A 27,153-nucleotide genomic window follows, 5' to 3' on the forward strand; every position below is an offset into this window, starting at 1 on the left:
AAAGGTGACATTCAATCTTATATTAAACTTAAGGTAGACTATGGAATTACTCTGAAAAGCTGGCATGAAGGAGAAGTAGCAGTAGAGGAGAATGAGAGAAGACGTGCCTTACTGATCTGAAACTGAAGAAGGAGTTGAAAACATCAGGCTTTTTAATATTCAGGAACACTGCATGTAAGAGATTGGTGAGAGATTGCTACTCTGAGGATTCTAGGAGCAAAAGACAAAACATGTTTTTGTTTTTTTCCAATTTGATTTCTGCATCAGATGTTCTTTGGCATCTTGAAAAATACCTATGATTATCTCAGCTGTTTTGTAGTTTCAATAATTCTACAGATAGCCTAATCTCGTATAGAACATTGTCCTAAGTATTGCAGAAAGAGCAAGATGAAGAAGATACTGTATCTCCCCTTGGAGAACTTATCTAGCAAGGGGAAAGGAAGTTTTTAAGCATCTATACAACAGAGGGGACATAATCGTGGGAATGAGACAGGTTCAGTTCTTTCATTAATGTGAATGCTCTATGGAGCAGGGGAGTGTGAACCTGGATAGCACGTGAAGAATGGAGTCAGATTATGGTAAAGAAAACAGCAGGAACTGAGATGGAGATAAGGTAGACATGTTGGGCCTTGATATGGTGGGGGATGCTTAGTTCAGATAGCAGCATCCTCTTTGTCTTCTTTTCCTTTATTGTTGGTTCCTGGGATTTTGTTTTGTTTTGTTTTTATCCCTTGCTGTTAAGCCAAGAAGAAAGTAAACAGATGGTATATTATTTAAATTTTAGCCACCAGTAACACCATCTAGTTTAATGGGATGTAAACTATCTTTAAATGTTAAGTATTTGGTATATGTAAGATGATTATGAACAAGACCTAATTCCTGCCCTTAGAGTGCACATAATCAGTTATGAGAAATTTCACTTAAGAAATTTGAATTCTATCATAAAGCTGTGCTTCAAACTTCAGTGCGTATAAAATGTAAGCAAGCCAAGTTGTGTATAATGTCTTATATTCCCGCTGATACTCCAGAGTTAAACTGTTCAATGTGTTCATCATTAATCATATGTGAGTATTGAACGAAAATTTCATGCTGTGGGAAAAATTCGGTTGCACTGGTTACATTTCAAGTGTCGAGTAGCCACGTGCGGTTAGTGACTAGAGTACTAGACAGCATTAATTTTAGATATGACTAGTTCTGTAGAAATACCCACCTGGAAATAGCGTTCCAGAGGTGTGTGACATTTTAGTTGTGTCAGTCATATAAGTGGCCTGTCATTCATCCATTCCACCAAACTACACTAAATGCCTACTGTGGTGGCTACTGTTGTCAACCTGAGAGAACAAGAATCCCCCGTGAGATGGGCCCCTGTGCATGCTTGTGGGGAATTATCTGGGTTATGTTCATTGTGGCTGTCACCATTCCCTGACTGGCATCCTGGACTGTAACTGGATGAAGGGGGCTGAGCAACGTGCTTCACTCATTATTCTTTTCTTCTGAATGCGGATGTAATGTGACCAGTTGCCTCAAGGTTCTGTTGCCTCGACTTCTCCTCCATTATGAACTGTACCCTTAGTTAAAGCTAAAAGAAACTCCTTCTTAAGTTGTTTTTGTGAAGGTATGCGCTACAGGCAGCACAGCGGTAGGGGGTGGGGGTTGTTCCTGAGTCCTTTGGAGCATAGCCAATTCCATCATGAGCCAGCCCCAGGTGCCAGATAAGGAGCTACAGGATCTGGTGTTTGCCCCCCTGGGTTATGATTTTCCTTTGGTGTGTCTGTTTCTTGCTCTACCCAGGTTCTTCTATTTCGGAATAGGAATATTTACTCTGTGCCATTATATCTTTGAAGCTTGTAACTTGTTTTTGATTTTGTAGGAGCTCACAGTTAAGAGACCATGGGCTTTTAAAATGTTGGAACCATTAGTAACTATGGGTGCTTTCAAAGTTGGAATGTATTTTACGCTACGAGATAAACATGAGACTTAAGGGACAAGGAGTGGAAGGTTCTGGCTTAAAAGTGCTGTGTTTAAATGTCCTGACAGACTCTAGAATCACCAGGGGGAGGAGCCGCTGGTGAGGCCTGTGGGGGATTATCTGGGTTATGTTAACTGAGCTGCTCACTGTAGGTACCACAATTCCTTGAATGTCATCCCAGACTGTATAATTGGACGAGCAACAGTCAAGCATTCGTTGTTTTCTTCTGACTTCAGATGTAATATGACCAGAGCTACTTTAAGCTTCTGCTGCCTTGATTTCCCCACTGAGAACCATGGGCAAAAAAACCTCTTCCTTCTCTGAGTCGATTTTCTTAGGGTATTTTATCACAGCAGCAGAAAAAGAGGCAAGGACATTTACCATATGTCTTGTGTTTTGCTAGAGCCGGGCGGAGGATTCCTTTCATTCCTATGAGAGATTGAGATAAGGGAATAGATGATAAACTAGGATCTGGCAAGCACCAGTATAGAAGGGAGAAGAATATCTAGAAAGGTTTGAGAAGTACAAAAGCAAAACTCAAAGTCTTGCCTCCAGGGAATGTTGAGTAAGTTTTGGCTTGGTTACATTTGGCTTGATTAAGTAGAGGGAGTAGGAGAAAGTGTGATTAAAGCAACGAAAAACACCTGGATGTGAAGACGTGGCATAGTTGAGGGACTGAAAGATGTTCATTGTACTGGGAGGCCAGGCAGTCTTTAATGACTCTATGCAAAGTTTTTCTCTATTATACTGTATTTCAAAACTGAAGAGAAGCCTGCAAGGAGAAAGCCTTGCATTCCCGGCTGCTTGGGAGGCTGTGTCAGGGATCACTTGAACCTTAGCGTTGATCACCTGGCAATAGAGTAAAATGCTGTTTCTTCTTAAAAAAAAAAAAAAACAAAAAACAAAGGCATACATCCTGGATGAAAAAGGCCCTGGCTCCTCCCTACTACTTGGGAAGATGCTTTAATTTTTTTAACGTTCAATTTATTCCTGTGTTTATGTTAGGTGGGTGTTGTATGTGCCATGATAATGTGTGGAGGTAAGAGGACAACTTGTAGGAGCATATTCTCTTCTTCCACCAGGTGGGCCACAGACTGAACTCAGGCAGTCAGGCTTGGGGGCAAGGGCATGTATCTGCTGAACCAATTTGATTGCCCTTGGGGAGTTTTTATTTATTTTTTCTTGTGTTTGTAGATCCCACAGTCAAAGAAGGACAAGAGAAAGTGAAAAGACGAAAGCTAGAGGGGCTGGAGAGATTGATTACTCGGTGGTTAAGGGGACTAGATTTTGGGTTTTAGCTTCCAAATGAGGTGGCCCTCAACCACCGGTAACTCCAGTTATAGAAGGTCCAATGCCCTTTTCTGGGGTCTGTAGGCACCTGCATGCTCTCCTGTCCTCTCTCTCTCTCTCTGTTATATTTAGAATAATTTTAGAGGTCTAATTGCCAGGCATTTTATTACAGTCAATTTTTTATGAAAAAAAATTTTGGCTTTATTAGTTATACTTCCTGGAATATTTGCTATCAATTCAGTTAATGTGTCTTGAGTGAATAAATCATTTAAAACTTTAAATACTTTATCTTCATTTCAGTTTTTGTAGATTTCAAGTATGATTAGAATTAATTTTTTAAAAATGTGACTACAGGCTTATCCCAGAAGTAATAAATCTATTTCTATATTGCCATTTATCTTTGTGTGTATGTGAATACATGTCCAGAATGATTCAGTGATTATTGGCTATATTCAGTGATGAGATTTTAGATGATTTGCTGCATTTTGGGGGCCTTTTCTATATTATTTGAGTATTTGTAATGAGGGCATTTTAAAAATTGTATTTTTACTGGTGCTTTGTCTGTATGTCACATTGTCCTATGTAAGGATGTTGAATCCTGGAGTTATAGATGGTTGTGAGCTGCCATGTGGGTGTTGGAAAAAATGAACCTGAATCCTCTGGAAGAACAGTGCTCTTACCCTTTGAGACATCTCTCCAGCTCCTAAGGAGGGCATTTTAATGAAAATGTTATATTGAGTTTATCATGGCGAAAAATGAATTTGTGCTTGCACAGTTTTATGGCTCCATTTCTTTTAAAATCAGCAGTGACTTTCCTTTCTCTGTCACTTTTATCAGCAGCATGGTATTTCATGGGTGTGCCATATTTCTTCCAGTCTTCTTTCTACATGGCGGCATCTTTCTCATAAGTAAAACAATTTATAACTGTCGAGGAAGCACCTCACATAGAATATAGTCAAATATTAGAGAATTTTAACCAGCTTTTGGCCAGATTACGCATTTTCTCCCTTTTTTTTTTTTTTTTTTTTTGTGAGCTAGGCATTGAACCCAGACCCTTTTGCATGTTAGGTCTGTGCTTTGCCAGTGAGCTGAACTCCAGTGCTTAGCAGCAGTATTTTAAAGTTAAAGGGGTTTTTGAAAACCACCTAACTACCTAATGTCTTTTCATAACATTAAGTTCTTAGCTAACACCCTACAACCAACTGAAGTGAATGAACTTGAGCCTAGGTCTACATTGTTGTTTCCCCAAAGATAAACATAAATGCATTTTTTTTTTTTTAATGCAGGGAGAGGGCTAAAGGCACCTGCTGAATAAACCTGTATTCCCAGAACCCACATAAAGTCTAGATGTGGTAACACACATCTGAAATCTTGCTCCTACAGCAAGACGGGAGTCAGAAGAATCACCTGGAGGCTTGCGTGCTGCCTCGTCTGCTGTACGGAACCCAGAGACCGAAACAAGGGCAACCCTGCCTCAAAACAATGTGGCTGGCCAAGAATAGACTCCTTGGACATGTCCATCATGGCGCAGGAACACGTGCACACAGAGACACACAAACAAGTGAGCAAATGGAAAGATGAGAGAGGCCGACGGAGAAGATGACAGCCTTACAGTAACCCATTTCACACGCATAGCACTGTGTAAATATCAAGGATTGTATTTAATGTAAAAGCGGTTTCTTCAGCACAAAAAAGAGACTGGCTGTTTGGCCAGTATTGAACCTTCAAGCTCCAGAAATTAGACAGGAAAGTTAACGTGATTCCGATGAGGAGGAAAGCAGTTACTTGTAAAAAAAAAAAAAAAAAAAAAAGGAATTTACTGTGGTTACTGAGATTAAATTTAAAAAAAAGTTTCAGTTGGCAGAACTGGGTTAAAAACAAAGTGATAGGACTGGAGAGCATGTGCCACTCACTTTGTGAAGCCATCCCTCGCTCCTTCAGAGGGGAGGGGGCAGGGAATGTCGTTTCTTTGTTACTGGAGCTGACTTATTTAGTTATGATTTCAACATGCCTGCAAGGCAAACCCCAGAAAACATTGCACAACAGCATTAACCAGAGCAAATGGTGCTTCTTTTTCTGTACCTCCCGCAAGGTCTTTAAAATAAAACAGCAGTGAGGTTTCCACTCCCTCCACTCCCCCCACCCCCAAGTTGTTTAAATGGCTTTGCTTATGTGCTTATGTTTGACCAGTGGGTGTGGCAGGCTTCAGAATCTTAAGTGGTAGCACAGGTTCCTCAGCCAGAGATAGAATTCTAGGTGATGTGATTCCGTTGTTGGGCTATGTCGAAGAGCGTGGAGTAGTGAGAGGAACCGTGGCCTACCCAGGCTGCTCTTAGCAACAGATCTTCTTGTGAAAAGCCCTATCATTATCGCACATTTATTTTGGAAAGCAAAATAAATTTGGCGGAAAAGTGAAATAATCCATCTTGTCTCATGTTTTCGTTCCACACAGCCATTTTAAAGAAAAAAATCTTCATACTGTCAAGTCTTGATTCTCCTGGTCCAGGTTAGCATGATCGCTATTATCACAGATTTGAATTAAGCCGACCTGGCATTGCCCTGGGTAAACACAGCACAGGAGAAATTAGCAAACAAGAGACTTATCCTTAGGAGCATAGTAAGAATTGATATCCTAGCAAATAACTGAGTAAATCTCAAACTCATTTTTTTTCATACATACGTCAAACACCAGCCCTCTTCCCATAGTCTCTATCTTCATTAATGACTTCCGCATCCTCTCAACCAGAAACCTCACATTCATCTTGAGTCTTTCTGTTCTCTAAGTCTCCACTACCAATTTATCAACAAAGTCCTGACTCCTGTATCTCAGAAGTTGCCTTTGAAAGTTTTCATTCCCCTTTCGCCATTCCCCTGGATAGACCCTTTCCATCATTCACTGCTGTTCTGTGGCAAGCTTCTTATCTACTTTGTCTTTCAGCTTTCTACTCTGTCTCCCATACAGCTGCCAGATTTCTTCCCTTAGAGACAGATCTAATCATACTCTTTGATTTAAAAACCTTTGATGAGTATCCACTAATGTCCAAGGGATAAAGTATAGAGAACTTGTCAGGCCGTGGTTTTATAGTGTGGCCTTAACCTGGTTATGTCTGCCTCATTTTCTACCATTTTTCTTTCCCTGCCTTGTGCACAACACTTTCATATTTACTGTAGTCACACTGGCTTCTTCCTGGTTCCCTACTTTCACTGTTTTCTTGTGCCTTTGGTTACTATGGTCCTTGCCCCACGTACACAGAGTCCTCCACCCTGCTGCTGGTATTGGAAGAGCTGAGAAAGCTAGGGTTCCTGTATAGTAATAAAATATTATTACTATAATAATAGTATTCTTAGGAATACTCTTAGCTGGGAATGAATGGTATGTCTGTAATTCAACTCTCGGCTTTGGCAGGAAGATTGCTTTGAAATTGGGACCGTCCTGTAGTATCTATTCAATGAGTATGAGGCCAGCATAGGCTATGTAGCAAGCCTGTGTCTCAAAAACAAAAACCAAACAACAACAATAAAACAATCACAGATAGGACAAAAGAAAACAAGCCACCGAGCATCAAAGGCAGGAGTCACAGTAGTCAGAGCAGGGTTCAGACTGGCTTCAGACTTCAGGGAGAATCGAGAGGCAGCTCTGAGTTTTACAGTTAGAAATGAAAGAAAAGAACCACTGAAGATTCCTGGGGTGGTAATTAGGTTCAAGAATTGAGAGAAAATTTATATCCACACCTACCTACCAACTGCTTCTACTGCATCTCACATTTCAAGGGAGCAAAGAATAGATAAGAGCCAAGAGTTTTCACATTAATGCATTTTACAAACCACCAGGTTTTGGGCTAGGGGTGTGGCTCAGTGGGCCAACATAAGCTTAGCCATGTGTGAGGTCCTGGTTTCAAACTCCAGCAAAAAACAAAGCAAAGCAAAACAAAACAAAACACCAAAAAACAAACACAACCAGAAACCAAAAACTAAATCACACAGGCTAGGTGTAGTGGATTCACACCTATAAGCCCAGTATTTTGAAGGCTGTGGCAGGAGGGTGGTTATGATTTCTGGGCCTGAGTGAGTTCCAGTCTAGCCTGGGCTATCCAGTGAATACCCTGTCTCAAAAGAACCAAAACCAACCGAATAAAACAACAGCATATCAAAAGGAAAGACCCAATGGTGGTGACGTTAGAATAGACCTAGTGAAGGAGAAAAGTCTTTACCTAGAAAGGATGAGGACAGTTCTCACACCTGGGCCTAGTCATGCTGACTCATTCATGCTCACAGCCAAACGTTTCCTTTTTATCCATGTCTTATTCTTTTGAACAATTAGTTTTATTACAAAAGTAGTACATTAAAACATACAAATCATCAGAATATCTCTAAAGTCCCCGTCGCCTCCATCATGGCAACAGTCCCTGCTTCATCCCCACCCGCTGCTGTCTGGTGTGTATCCCCGTGGACCTTTTCTTGTGCATCTGCTTGGGGAGGATGTGCAAATGGACAAGCAGGCTTATGCAGGAGTGTAATCCAGCCTTGCTGGGAGTGTTCTCCATAGACACATACTCTGTCTGACCCTGAAAACTTGCTTTCTTTGAATCTAGATTATAAGTAGATCACTTTCTGTTACTGCAAACAGATGCTTTAATCACATTTTTCATTAAATTTTTTTTTTAGCTTCTGACACAGTAGAATTTTTGGGGTTTTCTTAGCCCTGTCTTTTTATAGTAATTGCCCATGCACAATTAGAAGATCAAAATAGGAAAAATTTAGTAAGCAGGTATTAGGTTTGAGGCCAATTAAAATATGAAAAAAGTTATAATTGTTGGCTCGCGGAGAATGTTTTCTTTAAAAATTAGACCATCTTAGACATTGTTGGATTAAGTTCAGAGAAGATCCCTTGTGTTAACACTGCTAGATCCCCACTGCTCAATCACTGTTGCTGCTGAAAATTAAACTACCTGGGGACTTTGGGTGGTATGTCTGCATCTGCTCTTCCCCTTTCCATCTGCCTGAGTTCTCCCTCCTCAACTGCTTCTGTTAACATGGAAATTCCCAAATTTCAAGTAAACTTGAAATCTGTGAAGTAAGAGGGCTTTTGTAATCTTTCAAAGCTCTGGCAGTCACTTAAGCTATAAAACCGTTGCTAAACTGGAAGTTTTTGTTGTTGATTTAGGTTGTGGCTAATTGTGAGCATGAATAATGGAATTGATGAAACCTGTGCCATTTATTTGCCACCCTTTCTTGAAGAGTATTAGCATTGATCATTGAATGTTCCAAGCAAACCTGCCGAGCTATTTGATAATTGTCAAAATTATTTCCAGTAAACTCTTGATGTACTGAAATCAAACCGCTAGTATCTGATTGTTTTTATTATACAAACTTAAGACGTATAGGAACAGGAGTTTCTGAAAAAGCACTTGTGAAAAGTTTTTACTTAATATGATTTTGAGTGTCAGGCTCTTTGGAGGTGCCACCAGATAACAGAACAGAGAGCTGGGAGCCCAGCTGTCACTCTTGCTTTGTGATTGCATTTGTAAGTGCTCCTCATTTACTTGTAGCAGGTAGATTATTTGCCTTAACTGACCCCAGTGTGTTTTGTGAAATGGTAAAGACCATCCCTTTGTGTTATTTTATGCTCCTCAATAAAGATGCAATTGAATGACAGAGGTAGATAATTGTTATAGTGTTTAAGATCATTCTTGAGAGCAAGAGAAGTACTCGGAGTAGGTCACTTAAATTTTTATTTCTTGGAGGAAAATTGTGTTCTGTCAGCTATCACACTCATGGAAGCCCACATGGAAGCTAAGGTGTAAGGCCACTGCAGCAGCAAATCTATGCTCTGGTTAGTTCTTTCCAACTTTAATATCCCTACTTGCTTGCTGCCTGTCCTTTGGCCTTCTGTAAAGTTATACTTGCATGGTTATTTTTGATAGACTATTCTTCGTGAATTCTGTTATTTAGATACCCTCCGAATAGAAAGTCATGTAAGCTTTCCCTTTGCTCAGAATTATTATGTGTTTTGTGTTAGAAATCCTGCCAGAATCTCTTTCTAAATTCCATTTTCCATGTTGTGATTGGGTTGCTTGTTGTTATAAAAATGTGAAAAAGATGCTTACTTTGTTAATGAAAAATAACCAGTATATTTTTCTCATAAGGGAAAAACCATTGTGCATAAATAGAGATATTTCTTGGAGGGACAAGTTTAGAGAAATACCTCTTCTTCTTTTTTCACTTTCTTCTTCCTGAAGTGCTCTCACCCATTTAGTGCACAGGGTCTTTCAATGTTTGGTGTTAACCTGAGGAACAAAAGTAACACTTGATCACTTGAAGTCCTGTACCTTTGCTCTGTATTTTCTGCATCTGGGGTCTATTCTGTTACCATATGAAAATATTAAACATTGCAATTTAAAACTATGTCTTACAATCAAGTATTTATAAACACATCTGAAACTTGTTGCAAGTGTAACCTATTCTCAGATGGAATGACCATGTTTGGAACAGAGGAGATAAATTTCTCTAGAATGTTTCAGATCTGATGTTGTAAGAAGTTTTTTTTGTTTTTGTTTGTTTTTCTTATTCAGTAGCTTCTATAACTTGTGTTTGCCTAGTTTGCGGCCTAGGTTTGTTATACTTCTTATGCCAATATAATTTTTCTTTCTGTCTGTAGATTTAGTAATGTTCTTCATTATTTTTCTCTTCAGCTTTATCAGTCGGGTAGGCAGGAAAGCAGAGGACAACCTGGGACTTGCTTCACATCTTTGCATCTTCTTTGCTTGCAGATGTAAACTGACTAGAAAGAAGCTTTCTGCTTACACACACAATAAGACAATAGCGTCGTAGAGGAGGTGGAAGTAACGAACTTCAATAGACTGTGCTTGAGTTTAAACTGATCTGGAAGAACACCTTCCTTATTCTTGATAATTTCCAGATTGCTTCTGGGAGATTTTTTTGTTTTGTTTTGTTCTTTTTTTTCCCCCTCTTGTGACTACTGAGTGTCATGTGACTGCATCATTTTGTCTCAGTGGGAAGACTTGGCTGTTTGTTTGGAAACTACAACGGAGTCTTAACACATTGCCTTGGATCAATCACATCACCTTGCTTTGCCTCAGTTTCTCTATCTGTTAAATGGTTATGTGATTTGAGATTCATTTAATTCATTGAAATGAAGCTTTTTAAAGCTGTATAGAACTGGCTTCAATTTGAATAAATTTAAGATATAGGGTAGTATTACCCCAAGGGTGCATCCCTTTGCCTTTAAGAAGGCTACTTCCTGTTTTTCTATCTGGAATTAAAAGAATAGTTGGGCATCTAAGATTGCTTGTGGGCCCTATGCATGTCCTAGTAATGATCTTTTATTTTTTCTTTTTTTGAGACAGGGTTTTTCTGTGTAACCTTGGCTGTTCTGGACTCACTTTGTAGACAAGGCTGGCCTCGAACTTACAGAGATCTACCTACCTCTGCCTGCACAGTCACACCCGACCTAGTAATAACATTAACTATTTCTTATCCGGCATCTGATATCTGATTTCTTTGTGAAACACCTATGATTAACTAGTGGCACTTCTAAATCTTGGTTTTTTGTTTTTTTTTTTTGAAGGTTCATCATATACTTTAGGTGATGTTAGACAGCAGGTAGAGGATTGAAGTCTCTCAACTACAAAAAATTTCTCTCCATGATTTTGTTATCTCCACTGATATTGTTAAAATAAAAGATGTTTAAAAGTTACTTTCCTTGCACATTTGACATTATTAATGGCAATATTTCCTGAACAACCAAAGAAGCTAAAGTTTTTGATGTGTACTTAGACGTTTAAGACAGCTGGGAAAAATGCCAGCTTTAGGCGGGTCAGCTTTAAGCTATTTAAGAATGTTATGCAAAAGATAAGTATTAGGATATCTGCTTTTCACATATGCAGTTTCCAAAGTTAAAAAAAAAATCAGAGATCACAGTTTGTCTCAGTAAAAGTATTCATATTTTATCTTCCCAAGGGACCACACCAGGTTTGTAATATATGTAAAAATTCAAATACTTTATATGTAATGTCAAATAAACTAAGTCTGTTTCCTGATTAGCTTTCAAATTTGTACATATCTGTTCTCTCTCTCTCTCTCTCTCTCTCTCTCTCTCTCTCTCTGTGTGTGTGTGTGTGTGTGTGTCTGTAGCTGGAGAACAAATCTATGCTTTTATGCATGATGCCAGGAAAGCATTTTACTACTGTGCTTCATCCCCAGCCCTGATACATGTTCTTTTTTCCGTGTTTCGTTTAATTTTTATTTTTCAGAGAAATGTCATTAAATTCAATTGTCTGAAATGAAACTTGATAATCACATTAGGCTCTTTTGGTGGAATTATAGCCATCACTCATATGGAAAACTCCATCTCAAAATTTTCCTAAAACCCATGATTTGTACTGGAAGGGCCATGATGAAGAGCAACACTCAATTTCTAAGTGTAGCTCTTTTCCTAAAAATCCCAGGGGCCAAATTGCTTTGTCTGGGGGCAACATAAGGCTAGGGATTGTTTCATTTCAAGGCAGTTTAGCTCAACATTCGTCTAGGGATAGGTCAATGATAGCTAGACCCGTAGGAAAATATCAGCACGCTGTTGACAATGTAGTTAGCTATATCTATCAACAAGAGACAGTCCTGTTCAAGGCTATTGAAATGTTAGTAGTGAAAATTCTGGCTCTACCCATGAAAATTAATGACCTTGAGGATTTTGGGTTAGAGCCTACAAGTGGGTTTGCATCTGGCCTGGAATCTACTTCAGACTTAGAAGTAAATTGTGTGCTAAATTATGAAACTAGAGCAAGAGTGAAACTTATAGATAGGATATATTGTTAGAGTGAGAAATTGGCAGTAAGAAGTTTCAACGGACAAATGCTTGGCTGTACCAGACTTAACACAACAAACAACAACAACAACAAAACTCTCGGCACCCGTTGAAGTGTTTTTATGTAAATTATTCATGCTACACATTCAACTTCTATATCTGTTCCTTTGTACTTCTCATTTGATGAAACTTTCAAACTGTGGTTTGATGGAGGGGTGTGGGGTGGGGTTAACCCTGAATCCAAACCACATAGGACAAATTGAATTACAAACCTGGTGTGGTCCCTTAACTCAATTACATCTAATTTGTGTTATTTTAGTCATCCTGGGTGGCAGCTGTTTTGTGTAAAAGCCCACAAACATTTTCGACGGAAGTATTTGTCCTGATTACAACTTCTTAAGATCGGTAGAGGCCTAGTTATATTTTAAGTGGCAAAATTGTAGATTAATTTGGGACCATTTTAAAAAATTGAAAACTTTGTTGTTCTTTGAGTGAGCTTAAAAATTGAGCATTCCGTGTTCACTTGAAGTGTCAAGTTTTAAACATTCCATTTTCTTATGCTTCTTAAGTTTAGTCTTCCAAAAACAGTTCCCTAATTACTTCAGGTAGTTATTGCTCATAAAAGCCCTTTGATAGCTTAACCCCCAATTTAGGATGATTTGGAAAGAAAAACATGCAAGATTATGAATTTTGGATCATAGAGGTCAGTATTATTAAGATGGAGGACTGAGTTAGGACTGGGTATGGAGTGAGGTGGAAAGTTACAGGAGGAAAGCCTTTGAGTCTGGGTCCTGCCAAAGCACGAACAATTTACATAAAGCCCACTCAGACCCTGACTTCAGGGCAGCACTTCCTCGCTTCTCTCTCGCTTTCTTGACCTCATTTGGTGTCCCCTTGCTGGCTTCAGTCTTCAAGGACCGTGTGTTACCCCTGTTTCTGTAGAGCCGAACTACCGCATTTGTCTTACGTGCATGATAAAGTTGGGGCAGTAAATGCTCACTGCTCGCTAAGTGAACACTTTCACTCAGTCTGAGGCTTTTAGTGCTACATATGTGTGTGCAGCTTCAACAGCTCCTTTGCTTGTTTTTTGTCACGTGGCCTTTCTAAACCATCCTTTTGGGAGAGACTCATGTTGCTGCCTCCCTTGTAATAACCAATTATGACTCATTGATCTAATCTCCAGGTTTATATTAGCCTCCTTGGCAGTCAGATCCTACCACAAGCCACACTTCATTTATTCAGCTGTGTTTCTTTTTTTTTTTTTTTAATTATTTATTAAAAAACAATTCATGTTTATGAGTAAAATGTGTGTAAGGTGTACCATGCATGGGCCTGGTGGCCCACAAAGAGCAGAAGAGGGCTTCAATCTCCTGGAACTGGAGTTAATGGATAGTTGTGAACCACCATGTCAGTGCTGGGAACTGAATGTGGGTTCTCTACGTAATCAGCCATTGCTCCAGCCCCTCAACTCCCTTTTTTTGTTTTTTAAACACAAACACCTACTTTACTTAATTGCTTCTACCTTAGACTAAACTCCATGTTAATCCCTTAGACCACACGCAGAAGTTCTGCTTTCTTGCTTTATTCCTTTACTTACACCCTCTTGTCCATTCTCCTATCTTTTCAGCTCTTACTGGTTCTGTCCACTCAAATCTCATTAGGTTTGTTCCATTCTCATAAAGCTACTCTAGACTTTTCTGGCCCAACTAGTTCTTAAACTTCACATTCCTGTTGTATTAACATGCAACACCAGCACAGTTTATTTCTCTATTTTTAATTAGTTTAAGTGGGTTAGTTAATATCTCTCTCCAAAGAGAATTCCAGTTTCCCGAAAGCAAGGTCCTTTACTTCCCGTGTGCCTTTTGCAGTGTGCTCTGAGTGCACACTGGCTGATTGAGAAGTTAGGAGCCTTGACTTGGCTGTAAAAACTTCTTGTGATGCTGCTGAATGACGGAAAACTCCCAGAGCCATTCTCGGGGGATTAGCTGACTTCAGTACAGTGTGGGGCTACATTTCGTCAGTTTCCCGATGGATTGCTGTATGAAGAGATTAATTAAAGAAAAACTTTTCCCTCTGGCTAACCATCAGAATTGGCATTTAGCCGTGAATTGTCAAAGCAAAAGGGCACACTTGCCTGGAGCAGGACAGATACCAACTAGCAAGTAGCTCGGGGTCTCTGACCCCTATCCTACTGCAGCGTGAGCTGTCTTAGCCCTTTGGCTGACATAGGCAGAATTTACTAGACATACAATGAGTTTATTTCTGTCTTCTCTTGAAAGTTTATGAATTTGATGCATACACACAAAAGGGTAAATAACTGAAATTTAGTTTCAGCATCTTCTCATTCAATGAGAAAGGTTAAACTAAAATAATACTAATGATCTATAAATTGAAACAGCCTATAAATAATGGAGCCAATTGTGTTCCTTAACATTCTTTTGTTTTTTTAGTACAGCCCTGAAGAATGAATCTGGAGAGCCAGCCAATGTGAGAGAAGGCCTGGGCTCTTTCGGTGACTAAGTTCTGTGCTGTAGCTAAGACACATTATTAGTTCTACGAATATTCTTTCAGTTTTCCTCCTTCTCTATCCTCATTGTCTACTTGTCTGTTCTTCTAATTTTCATCCCTAAAGACATAGGAAGAATGCCTGGTTAAAATGAGAGTACAGAGCACGTTTGACTTTTTTTTAATTGAAAATAATTTTTTTTTCATACAATATATTCTGATCATGGTTTCTTCTTGCTCATCTCCTTCCCATCTCGCCACCCATCCAGCTCCATGGCTTCTCTCTCTTTCTCTCTCTCTCTTTTTTTTGACCCCAGACATAAATTTTATTTGAGAAGCTAAATTTATAAAAGCACATATTTTTTATATAAAATATAGTGTAAAAGGGGGCTGAAATATTAAATTTTAATGTAAAAATGTTAAAATCTTACTTATTGAACTCTGTCTAATGGCAAATACATTATAAATATTAGAAATAAATTATTTCACAATATCACAGGCAGATATTTTAAATTGATTTTCTTCTAAATTAATTAATTTATTTTTTAATTTTTATTTTTAATATTAGTTACAGTTTGTTAACTTTGTCTCCCTGCTGTATCCCACTCCTTCTTTCCCTCCCAACCCCACCCTCCCACCCTCCTCTCTTCCCTGCCCCTTTCCAAGTCCACTGATAAGGGAGAACCTCCTCCCCTTATATCTGATACTGGTTTATAAGGTATCTTCAGGGCTGGCTGCAAAGTCCTCCTCTGTGGCCTAGCAAGGCTGCTCCTTCTCTCTTTTGAAAACAAACAGGAAATAATAAATAAATACCCTAAAGAAACCAGAATTAGAAAAAAAACACACACACACGTAAAAACCTATAAAAACAGAAATGTTATAATATACAAAACATAAGACCAGATAATAAAAAATTGCCCAAACAAAGTAATATTAGACACAAAAATCAACAAAAATTCTGCTAAGTTTGATTTGTATTGGCCATCTATGGCTGGGTACGGGCCATACCCTGGAGTGTGGTTTATATACCTAGTGAGGCTCCATTGAAAGACCTGATCTTTTCAGGGCTGGTACCCCAACTGGCATGAACCCATGCAAGGCCCTGTGCATGCTGCAACAGCCTCTGAGCCAGTCCTCTTGTGTCTGGAAGACAGTCTTTCCTTGGTGTCAGTCATCCCCTCTGGCTCTCACAGACTTTCTGCCTCCTCTTCTGCAGTTCCCTGAGCCCTGAGGGGAGGGCTTTGATGAAGACATTCCATTTAGGGCTGAGTGCTCCAAAGCCTCTCACTCTGCACACTGTCAAGCTGTGGGTCTGCTTAGTTCCCATCTGCTTTGAGAGGAAGCTTTTCAGAGGAAGCCTGAGTGAGGCACTGATTCAGCATCTTTTTCCATTATAGCCATCTCACGTTGTGTTTAGGCTTGGTTTTAGGATTACTTATAATTTGAGTCTGTGATTCGGGTTATTATTTGAATGTTTTTGGTCTCCTTGTGGCTAAATTACTGGTGTTTATACAAAACTAAAAACCAACAAAATGAAACAAAACAAAAACCAGTCTCTCCCTGTTATTTATGCCTATGTGTTCTTAGGAAAAAAATTCCTTGCTTTCTTGCAGAAATACTTGAATTAGAGGAATTCAAGGGCTAGAAAAGGTTACACCTTTTGAATCTTACCTCTGATCCTTACAGATAATGATTTTTTGGGGAGCACATCCTCAGGAAAGAAAGATATGCCAGATATATACTTTCCTGATTGCTGTCCAGATCAGCTCAGTTAGTACTTCCTGTCTGCAGCCCATCCACCATAGAACATCTTGGGGATATCCACCCTATCATGTCCCTTGATTGTCTTTTCATCAGTCCTGTACTCCACACATGTCCCCTTTCCTGGTGTTTGGAAAGGGGGTTAAAGAAATGAGGGGAGCGAAAGGCTTGGGGAGTGTTGGAGGAGCAGGCACAGCTTTTGAGGACTCTGCTTCACCTTCTCCGGCTGTTGCCCCACTCCTCCTCATTCCTTTCCTCGACACTTCACTATTTGGTTGAGGAATTTAAAATAAAAACTAGCTTATTTACTTACAAATTTCAGGCTGTTTCTCGACAAGTCTCCCACATCCTGAAGAATCTTATGGGTACGGTTTTTACTCAACTTCCATCTTCCTTGATCACCCTGCTGCATTCTATACAAATTTGAACATTCCCTTCCTGACAAAAGGGAAAGGATTTATTGAATGCAGCATTTGCCACATGAAACTTTGTCTAATCAGGCTTACTTGAAAGTGTGCAGTTCACTGAATGGCATTTGCAAATTGTTTTCCCCCCTATCCCACCAGAGCTGACAATGTGAAAATGCTTCCATATGTTGAAAGCTGCTCAATTTATCTTGCTAGAAGGGTGTGTGTGTGTGGGGGGGGGTTGGTGGAGGGTAGTGTACCTTATTCCCTAGTTATTGTTTAAACATGAAACTGCAAAGTGGGGAGATTTTGCAATGAAAACCCTTCAAGTTCACAGTAAACACCTCTAGAGCCCTGAGGCTTCACTACTGTTCAAGATAAGTGTGGAGAGTTGTTTTTACCCCACAAGGATAAAATTTGAAAGAGCAATTATGATTTGCATATGGGTTGAAAATATTTAATTGAGTGCAGTTAGAACAGAACATTAAACTCTAATTTTGAACAGGCCCAAACATTTTAAGTAAATAAATGTGTTTGCTTGACTACCTCAAGGCATTTCAGAACCGACACTGGAGGCTTCTTCTCCATGATTTTCCTAGCGTTAGCTGCCCCCGACCCCCTCTTCACTTGCCCTGCCTGGCATCATAAGCATAGTCTAAATGCCATGCTCTTTCTTTCCATTGATTCCGCTTATCCTAATCTCATCACTGTTCCTCTCCAAACCCGGCACAGTTTCCTTTAGAGCAGCGGTTCTCAACCTGTGGGTCATAACCCCTTTGGGGGTTGCATATCAGATATCCTGCATACTAGATATTTACATTATGACTTATAACAGTAGCAAAATTATAGTTATGAAGTAATAACAATAATTTGATGGTTGGGAGCGGTCACCACCACACAAAGAGCTGTATTAAAGGATCACAGCATTAGGAAGGCTGAGAACCACTTCCTTACAGAGGCTTCCTAGTAATCCTCCCTGGTCTTATTTCCCATAATACTTCTAGACCATATATTTCATCTGTTATGTTGAATTACTGACTTTTGTAAAGTTGACTTATAGCTGTGCTTTTTGTGCTCTAAAAATTTGTCATTCATGCTTAGCTTTTAGATTGATGTTTGTTTCTTAGGTAAAGAAACAGGTTTGGGGTTTATGTGTTATAAATAAATAGCATTTCCATTATTTAATTTTTATTACTGTAGCAGCAGGCCAACAAATTTTATTGTTGGGTGAAGAACAGCCTTAAGTCCAGGTGAGCTGGTACATGTCCTAGCACTCTGGAAAAGACAGAGGCAGGAGGGTTGCCTTGAATTCGGGACCAGCTAGGACGGTGTAGTGAGTACCAGGTCTGAGAGGGAGCGGGGGGTGGGGAGGGAAGGGAGAAAAGCAATAGATGCATAGAGGACCTACTCTTCCTGATTTAAACATGGGTGACGCTGGAGCGACCAAGGCGCAGGATCACTGCAGAGGCAAGCAAGCAGATGAGCAGGGGATGGAGTCTAAAGCAAGATGCCCGTGTTGATGGGCCACGAAGTAGTAACCGAGTGTAATTACCGCAGAAAGGCCAATCTTGAAAACTTCAAGAGATGGTACTAAAATGATTGGTTGTTTGCGTGAAACCATTATTCAAATCACCTTTTAAATAACACGTGAAAATTCACTCAAAATGGATCATAGACAAAACTATAAAATTTATAAAAGGATGAACAAAAAAATTTTTTTTTTTTACCTTGAGGCACAGATTTCTTATATACCCACAAACTGTAAAAGATCCAATAGAGACCCTGTGAATTAAAATGAAAAAAATTTATCTTTCCAAAAAAAGAATGATAAAAAAAAGCCATAGACTGGGGAGAATATTTCAAACACTTATCATGAATGTGCATAGATGATATGGGGACTTAAAGCCAGCCTACAGAGTTCTCGGAAGGAATAAAGAAAACAAACCAACAACAAAGATGATGAGCAGGCCTGATGTAAATAAATTGAGAGCGTGTCCCAGAGCTTTGTAGTTGTGCCACTGAAGGTGTGTGGAGGACAAACGTGAAAAGAAGCTCAGTGTCATTATCAGGGGGATGTAAGTTAAAATTACAGTGAGGTGGCCCACTGTAAAGTTAAAAAGGCTGACCGTACAAAGTGTTGGTGAGTGTGTGAAGGGACAAAATTCCTCCTCTTGGAGACGATGTAAATTGGTTCAATGACTTTGAAAATCTGTTGTAAAATGTTAAACATGTACCTATGATGTGATTTAATCATTCTCCTTTTGAATTTTTTTATTATAATCATTTATTACCATTTATTCAATTTGTGTCCTGGCTGTGGCCTCCTCTCTCATCTCCTCCCAATCCCACCCTCCTTCCCTCTTCTGCCCCTCTTCCTCTCCCCTAGTTCACTGGTAGGGGAGGTCCTCCTCCCTTTCTATTTGACCCTAGCCTATCAGGTCTCATAAGGACTGGTTGCATTGTCTTCCTCTGTGGCCTGGCAAGGGTTCACCCCACATGGGAAGGTAATCAGAGAGCCTGTCACTGAGTTCATGCCAGAGACAGACCCTGATCTCCTTACTAGGTACCCTACTTGGAGACTGAGTCTATGGACTACGTCTGAGCTGGGGTTTTAGGTCCTCTCCATGCATTGTCCTTGGTTGGGGTATCATTCTTTTCAGGTCCTCCAGGGCTCAGTTTTTAAGGCTCTATTGGTCTCCTTTGGAGCTACTGTCCCCTCCAGGTCTTTCTGTCTCCCCGCTTTTTCATAAGATTTCCTGCCCTCTGCCCAGAGTTTGGTTATGAGACTTAACCTCTGCTTTGATACCTCCATCAGTAGAGTCTTTCAGAGACCCTCTGTGGTAGGCTCCTGTCCTGTTTCCTGTCTTCTGCTTCCAATGTCTATTGCATTTGTCCTTCTGAATGAGAATTGGACATCTTCCTTAGGGTCTTCCTTGTTGTTTAGCTTCTTTAGGAGTATAGATTTTAGTATATTTATCCTATATTATATGGCTAATGTACACTTATGAGTGAGTATATACCATGTGTGTCTTTCTCTTTCTGGGATACCTCATGCAAGATGATCTTTTCTAGTTCCCACCATTTACCTCCAGATTTCATGATTTCCTTGTTTTTAATAGCTGAGTAGTATTCCACTGTGTAAATGCACCACAATTTCTGTATCAAAGACCCCAAACATAAAACCAGACACACTAAACCTGTTAGAAGAAAAAGTGGGGAAGAGCCTTGACCTCATTGGCACAGGAGACAACTTTCTGAACAGAACACCAACAGCACAGGCTCTAAGATCAACCATCAATAAATGGGACCTCATGAAACTGAAAAGCTTCTGTAAAGCAATGGACACTGTATATATGACAGAGGGCTAGTATCCAGAATATATAAAGAACTTAAGTTAAATACCAACAAACCAAGTAATCCAATTAAAAAAAATGGGGTACAGAGTTAAACAGAGAATTCTCAATAGAGGAATACTGAATGGCAGAGAAACACTTAAAGAAATGTTCAACGTCTTTAATCATCAGGGAGATGCAAATCAAAACAACCCTGAGATTTCACCTTACACCCATCAGAATGGCTAAGATCAAAAACTCAAGTGACAACACATGCTGGAGAGGATGTGGAGAAAGGGGAACCCTCCTCCCTTGTTGGTGGGAATATAAACTTGTATAACCAGTTTGGAAATCAAGGTGGTGTTTTCTCAGAAAATTAGGAATAGTGCTAACTCAAGATCCAGCGATACCACTCCTAAGCATATATTCAGAAAATGCTCAACTATACATTCTCATTTTTTATTAAATATATTTTGAAAGCATACATTTGTTCAGATGAGTACACGATTGCCATAGCAACTTTATTTGTTATAGCCAAAAGCTGTAAATCAACCAAAGACCCACGGACAGTCAATGGATACACTGTAGCATGTCCATACAATGGAATATTACTCAGAAATTTTAGGGAATTATTGTCACATATAATAGCACGAATGGTTCTCAAAATAATTATGGTGAGTTAAAGAAAGAATCAAAAGAATATAAACTGTATATCACACATAAAGCCTCTAGAAATTTAAAAATATTCTGATGGCTGATCAGTGGTTACCTTTCAAAGGGACAGAGGAAGAAGGATTATAGAAAGGCACAAGAAAACTTTTTGAGGTTAAGTTTTTTTCTCTTACTTGTGATTATTAATTTTTAGGAATACAATTTGAAGCTATTTTGCTTTTAAATTATGTACAGCTTTTTATAATGCAATCAAATTATACCTTGAAATAATGTAAAGAGACTTACAGTTTATCCACAAGAGCGACATTACTTAGCATTTATGTTACTGTTTTATAAACATAATATACACATAAAATTAACAGTTAACATGTTAATTAACTTATATTAACATGGATGAAGTCTGAGGGCTCCTCATAAGTTTTTATTTTATAGTGTTGTAAGAATTTTATGAGAGAAGATCATTTCTAAAATAATTTATTGTACCCTGGCCATTTAGCACTTCATCTTTCATTTTGTATAGAGGATTTATACTTCTATGTAATACAGAACAAGTTGCATCTGTGTATTTTTAGATTAGGTAGACTATCTCTACCTAAATACATATTCAGCTTGTACTTTCTTGAAGCCCTTGCATTTTCTCTTTTCTCGAATGTTTTCTGAACAAACATTCTTATTAAACCAGAGGTGAATCCGGAGGAACCACTGAATGCTGCTATATTGTATGGGTTAAGCTGCTCACTTGCAGTGCCATTTGGGCAAAGAAATATGTGCATTTTACCACAAGTGAGGACTCAGCCACAGTGCTGCAGCAGGTGTAATGAGAAACTAAGCCAAGTAGGATGGATTTCCTATATTGTGCTTAATGTAGCCATCTTGAAAGCAGACTTAGATACCGTTGGCCTCTTAATGTAAAAGGAAAGACAGAAAAGGAAAAAAAGAGTACCGTGGAGGCTTCTTCTGCCAGCAGGGATGACAGGAGATAGCGCAGCTATGCCCACGCTGACGACACCGGACAGCTCCCCACTATGTGTCACAGTAGATGAACGTCAGGCAGCTTTACTCTTCCCTTGTCCAAACTGTTGGCAAGCGATCAGTTTCTGCAGACAATGGTATTTGGCGAATATTTATGGGGGCTGGAGATGTATGGCTCAGTGGTACGCTGTTTACCTAACACACACAGGCGTGGGTTTAATCATCACCGTCATCATCGTCATCATCACCTTTGGCAGCGGCAGCAGCGGTGGCGGCGGCCCTGTAAGGACATACATGTGTGTGAGAGACTTAGGCTTACTTGAAAGTTCTGTAACGGTTTGTCTAAATTGAGGTGGCAGAGCTAATAGTCCTCAATCTTAAAACAAACCAAAAAACAAAACAAAACAAAATTCCCCCCCCCCAAAAAAAAGAAAACAAACAAAATTCCTCCACCTCAGTTATGGTCGTGAGTACCTAAGATACCCTTTATTTTTTTATTTTATTTTAATTTTGGGGGAAAGTGTGTGACCAGCTAAAAAACTGGTTATAAAGTGACAATTAAAACCAAATAGGGTACATTAAAAATGTCTAAGTGTTATTCCTTAATGGAAAACACATTGGTCATTGGTAGATATGAAACATTTACATAATATTTGAAAATAAATTAGGTTATTTTCTAGGTGTGTCAGCTAGGTGTGTGTGTGTGTGTGTGTGTCGATTTGTGTTCATGTGCATGTGTGCACATGGAAACCTTGGGTGTTCTCATTCAGTCTCTACCTTGCTTTCTGAGACAGAAGCTCTCACTGGAACCAAGAGCTTGCCAACTAGGCTAACCCAGATGGCCAGCAAGCCCCAGGCCTGCCTGTGCCTGCATTCCCATTACTGAGATTACAAGCTTATGCCACACCAAGCTCTTTTCCCCATGGAGGGTCTAAGGTCACAAGCATGAGACATTAGCAACTGAGCTATTTCTCCAGCCAGAGCTAGGTGTTTATTAAAGATTTCATTTGTTCTTAGAAGTCATAGCAATCCCTTATAAGTAAATTAGTAATAACTTACCTATTTCTCTTAATTCTGTAAAGCATGTCTATGGATTATCCATAAACATTGTTGGTTTCATGACACTTTCTTTTTTTTTTATTTTTTTTATTTTTTATTTTTTATTTTTTTTTATCAGTTACATTTTATTAACTCTGTATCCCAGCCATGTCCCGATCCCTCATTCCCTCCCAGTCCCTCCCTCCCTCCCTCATCTCCACTGTGCCCCTTTCCAAGTCCACTGATAGGGGGGACCTCCTCCCCATTCATCTGATCCTGTTTTATCAGGTATCTTCAGGACTGGCTGCAAAGCCCTCCTCTGTGGCCTAACAGGACTGCTCCTCCCTTCGGGGGTGGGGAGACCAAAGAGCCAGTCATTGAGTTCCTGTTAGAAATAGTCCCTGTTCCCCTCACTTTGGGAAACCAATTGGTTACTGAGCTACCACAGGCCACATCTGAGTGGAGGTTCTAGGTTATATCCATACATGGTCCCTGGTTGAATGTCAGTCTCAGAAAAGACCCTGTGCCCAGATATATTTGGTCCTTGTGGAGCTCCTATCCTTTCCCCATCAGACTAACTCCCCTTCTTTCTTATGATTCCCTGTACTCTGCCAAAGGTTTGGTCATGAGTCTTTGCTTTGAAAACACTGCTAGTTAGAGTCTTTCAGATGCGCTCAGTAGACTCCTGTCATACGTTCAATGCACATCCCATCTGTCTTTCTAAATGAGGATTGATCATCTTACCCCATGTCCACTCAATTGATTATCTTTTTTAGGTGTATAGATTTCATTATGTTTATCATATCTTATAGGTCTATATAAGTGAGTATATCCCATGTTTGTCTTTCTCCTTCTGGGATATTTCACTCAGAATGATCTTTTCTAGATCCCACCATTTGCCTGCAAATTTCATGATTTCCTCCTTTTTGATTGCTGAGTAGTATTCCATTGTATAAAAATACCACAATTTCTGTACCCATTCCAGCGTTGATGGACATCTGGGTTGTTTCCAGGTTCTGGCTATTACAAATAGAGCTGCTATAAACATGATTGAGCAAGTGTCCTTTTTGTGTACTTGAACAAACTTTGGGTATATACCTAGCAGTGGTATAGCTGGGTCTGGAGGAAGCACTATTCCTATTTGTCTTAGGAAGCGCCAGATATCTTTCCAGAGTGGTTGTACCAGTTTACATTCCCACCAGCAGTGGAGGAGGGTTCCCCTTTCTCCACAACCTCTCCAGCATGTGTTATCGCTTGAGTTTTTCATCTTGGCCATTCTGATGGGTGTAAGGTGATATCTCAGGGTCATTTTGATTTACATTTCCCTGATGGCTAATGAGGATGAGCATTTCTTTAAGTGTTTTTCTGCCATTCGATATTCCTCTGTCGAGAATTCTCTGTTTAGCTCTGTTCCCCATTTTTTAATTGGATTACTTGGTTTGCTGCTTTTCAGCTTCTTTAGTTCTTTGTATATACTGGATATTAGTCCTCTGTCAGATAAAGGGTTAGTGAAGATTCTTTCCCAATCTCTAACCAAGCAAGTGAAAGACCTGTTTGAGAAAAACTTCAAGTCTCTGAAGAAAGAAATCGAAGAAGATATCAGAAGATGGAAAGATCTCCCGTGCTCATGGATTGGTAGGATTAACATTGTGAAAATGGCCATACTGCCAAAAGCAATCTACAGATTCAATGCAATTCCCATCAAAATACCAACTCAATTCTTTACAGACCTTGAAAAAAAGATTCTCAGCTTCATATGGAGAAACAAAAAACCCAGAATCTCCAAAACGATCCTGTACAACAACAGATCATCTGGAGGTATCTCCATTCCTGATCTCAAGCTGTACTACAGGGCAACAGTAATAAAAACTGCATGGTATTGGCATAGAAACAGAAAGGAGGATCAATGGAACCGCATAGAAGACCCAGAACTAAATCCACACACCTATGAATACTCGATATTCGACAAAGAAGCCAATTCCATTCAATGGAAAAAAGACAGCATCTTCAACAAATGGTGCTGGACCAACTGGATGTCTACATGCAGAAAAATGAAAATAGATCCATATTTATCACCCTGCACAAAACTAAAGTCAAAGTGGATCAAGGACCTCAACATAAAACCAGATACCCTAAATCAATTGGAAAAAAAAGTGGGGAACAGCCTAGAACTCATTGGCACAGGAGACAACTTCCTGAACAGAACACCAACAGCACAGGCTCTAAGAGCAACAATCAATAAATGGGACCTCATGAAACTGAAAAGTTTCTGTAAAGCAAAGGATACCATCATCAAAACAAAACGACTGCCTACAGATTGGGAAAGAATCCTCATGACACTTTCTTACTGAAATTCTTTCAAAGTCACTCTTTACCTATGGTGTTAGTAAATCCTCCTTTTTTTAAAAAAGTTTAAATACAGTTATATTTTCTTTTATTTATTTTTTTTAAATTTATTCATTATATATCCCGATTGAAGCCCCTTCCCTCAACAACTCCCAGTCCCATCCTCCCTCCCTTTTCCCTATACCTTTCTCTAGTCCACTGAAAGGGGGAGAACGCCTCCTCTGCCATCTGCCCATAGCTTATCAAGTCTCATCAGGACTGCTTGGATCCTTTTCCTCTGTGGTCTGGCAAGGCTGCATCACCAGGGGCAAGTGATCAAAGAGCAGGCAACCCAGTTCATGCCAGAGCCAGCCTCTGCTCCAGTTACTTGGGAACCCATATAGAGACTGAGTTGCCTATCAGCTACATCTGAGCAGGAGTTCTAAGTCCTTTCTATGCATGGTCCTTGGTTGGTGCATCAGTCTCTGGCAGGACCCCCTGGGCTCAGGAGTTTTAGCTTTGCTGGTGTCCTTGTGGTGCTCCTGTCCCCTCTGTGTTCTTCTGTCTCCCCCTTCTTCCATAAGACTCCCTACACTCTGCCCAGAGTTTGGCTGGGAGTCTCATCATCTGCTTCAATACCCTGTTGAGTGGAGCCTTTTAGAGGACATCTATAGGAGGCTCCAGTCCTGTTCCCTCTCTTCCACCGCTTCTGGTGTCTATACTGTTTGCCATTCTGAATGAGATTTAAGCATTCTCCCTAGGGTCCATAAATCCTCATATACAAACTAGTGGGTGTCATTGTGACATTTTCAGACACATCTGTCATTATACGTTTTTCTTATTCACCCTCTCCCAGCTCTGCTTGGTTTTATATTCAAACTATTTCCAAATCTGTTGCTGAGCTCTATTCTTGTTTTCCTTTTTTTGGATGTGGTCCCCACACTTTGTCCAGGTTGGCCTTGATCTCACTGCTCAAGAGATCTCTTGCCTTAGCCACGCGGGCAGCTGAACTACAGGTGTGCACCCCTATGCCTTGTCTGTAAGGTCTTATTTCAGCATATATGTCATTAAGGTAAAAACAAAAAAAAGAAAAAGTATAAGTTCGAAGTATAGTACAATTATGTCATTTTTATCCATTGTTAGCAGTTTGATGCATTTTCTTAGTTTCTGAAATGCACATATGTAAGCATGTGTGTTGGGCCTTTTTTTCTGAACCACTTGTTGGTAAATTGCAGAGGCAATGAGTCTTTGCTATAAATTCTTTAATGTGTATCTCTCAAGAACAAGTATTTTTTAATACTACGATAGTATGATGTTCAAATTCAATATATTATTATTCAATATATAATTTATGTTCAGCTGTTACCTCTTGAGCCAATATGACCCTTTGTAGAAACATTTTACCAACCTAAGGATTGAGAGATAAATTTCATTGTCATATCTCTTTAAGCTTCCTTTAATAGAGGATTCTTAGGCACTCTTTGCTTTTCCCCACTGATGTTTCTTCCAAGTATGAACTCTTATTTTTGTGTTATTCCTCATTGGGATCCACACACATAACCGCTTTCACTGGCTCTTGGTTTCTCTTCTTTCAGGATTTGAATTCTGTTGTATGCACTTGTGTGTTACGTCACACTTTTGCTTACGTTGTGTCTCTCTCTCTGGATTATCTCTTCCTTCTGGACAGATGATTCACTTGCTCAAACCCTCATTCTTCCTATTTCCAAGCACAACTTACACAAGTTAAATATACCCATGTCAAACATCCTTGTTGTTCTGTAGACTGAGGTGCTACTTTAAAGCACACAGGGAAGGACAAATCCCGTTGGTGAGCTCTTAGAAATAAAAGGTGTCAAAAGTTGTCCAGGAACAGCGGAAACATGGTGGTCTTAGGTTTTCGAGGATTGAAGGGAATTGGATAATACAAAGTGTAGTACACGGGACATGCACAGAACACTGAGAATTCTGAGCTCCCCGACATGTGCTGTCCCTTGTCATCCTTCCTTTGAGGAAACCCTTTGCAGCAATATTTGACCACCTTTCCATTCGCAGGTTCCA

General features: G+C 39.6%; 1 protein-coding gene across 3 annotated transcripts in view; it reads left to right on the top strand.

The window, feature by feature from the left end:
* The window catches only part of Rad51b (RAD51 paralog B), a 523,994-nt gene that overhangs the window by 77,814 nt on the left and 419,027 nt on the right, over nt 1-27,153 (top strand). Inside the window, exon 9 of one of the 3 annotated variants that reach the window (XM_060387773.1) lies at nt 4,546-5,681. The exons of the other annotated variants lie outside the window; for them this stretch is intronic. Coding sequence (XP_060243756.1) covers nt 4,546-4,557 — 12 coding nt within the window. The 3' untranslated portion in view covers nt 4,558-5,681. Of the gene's footprint in view, nt 1-4,545; nt 5,682-27,153 lie in introns of those variants that run through there. 3 annotated transcript variants of the gene reach the window in all.

The sequence above is a fragment of the Meriones unguiculatus genome, chromosome 7 (assembly GCF_030254825.1).
Source record: "Meriones unguiculatus strain TT.TT164.6M chromosome 7, Bangor_MerUng_6.1, whole genome shotgun sequence".
Classification (NCBI taxonomy): domain Eukaryota; kingdom Metazoa; phylum Chordata; class Mammalia; order Rodentia; family Muridae; genus Meriones; species Meriones unguiculatus.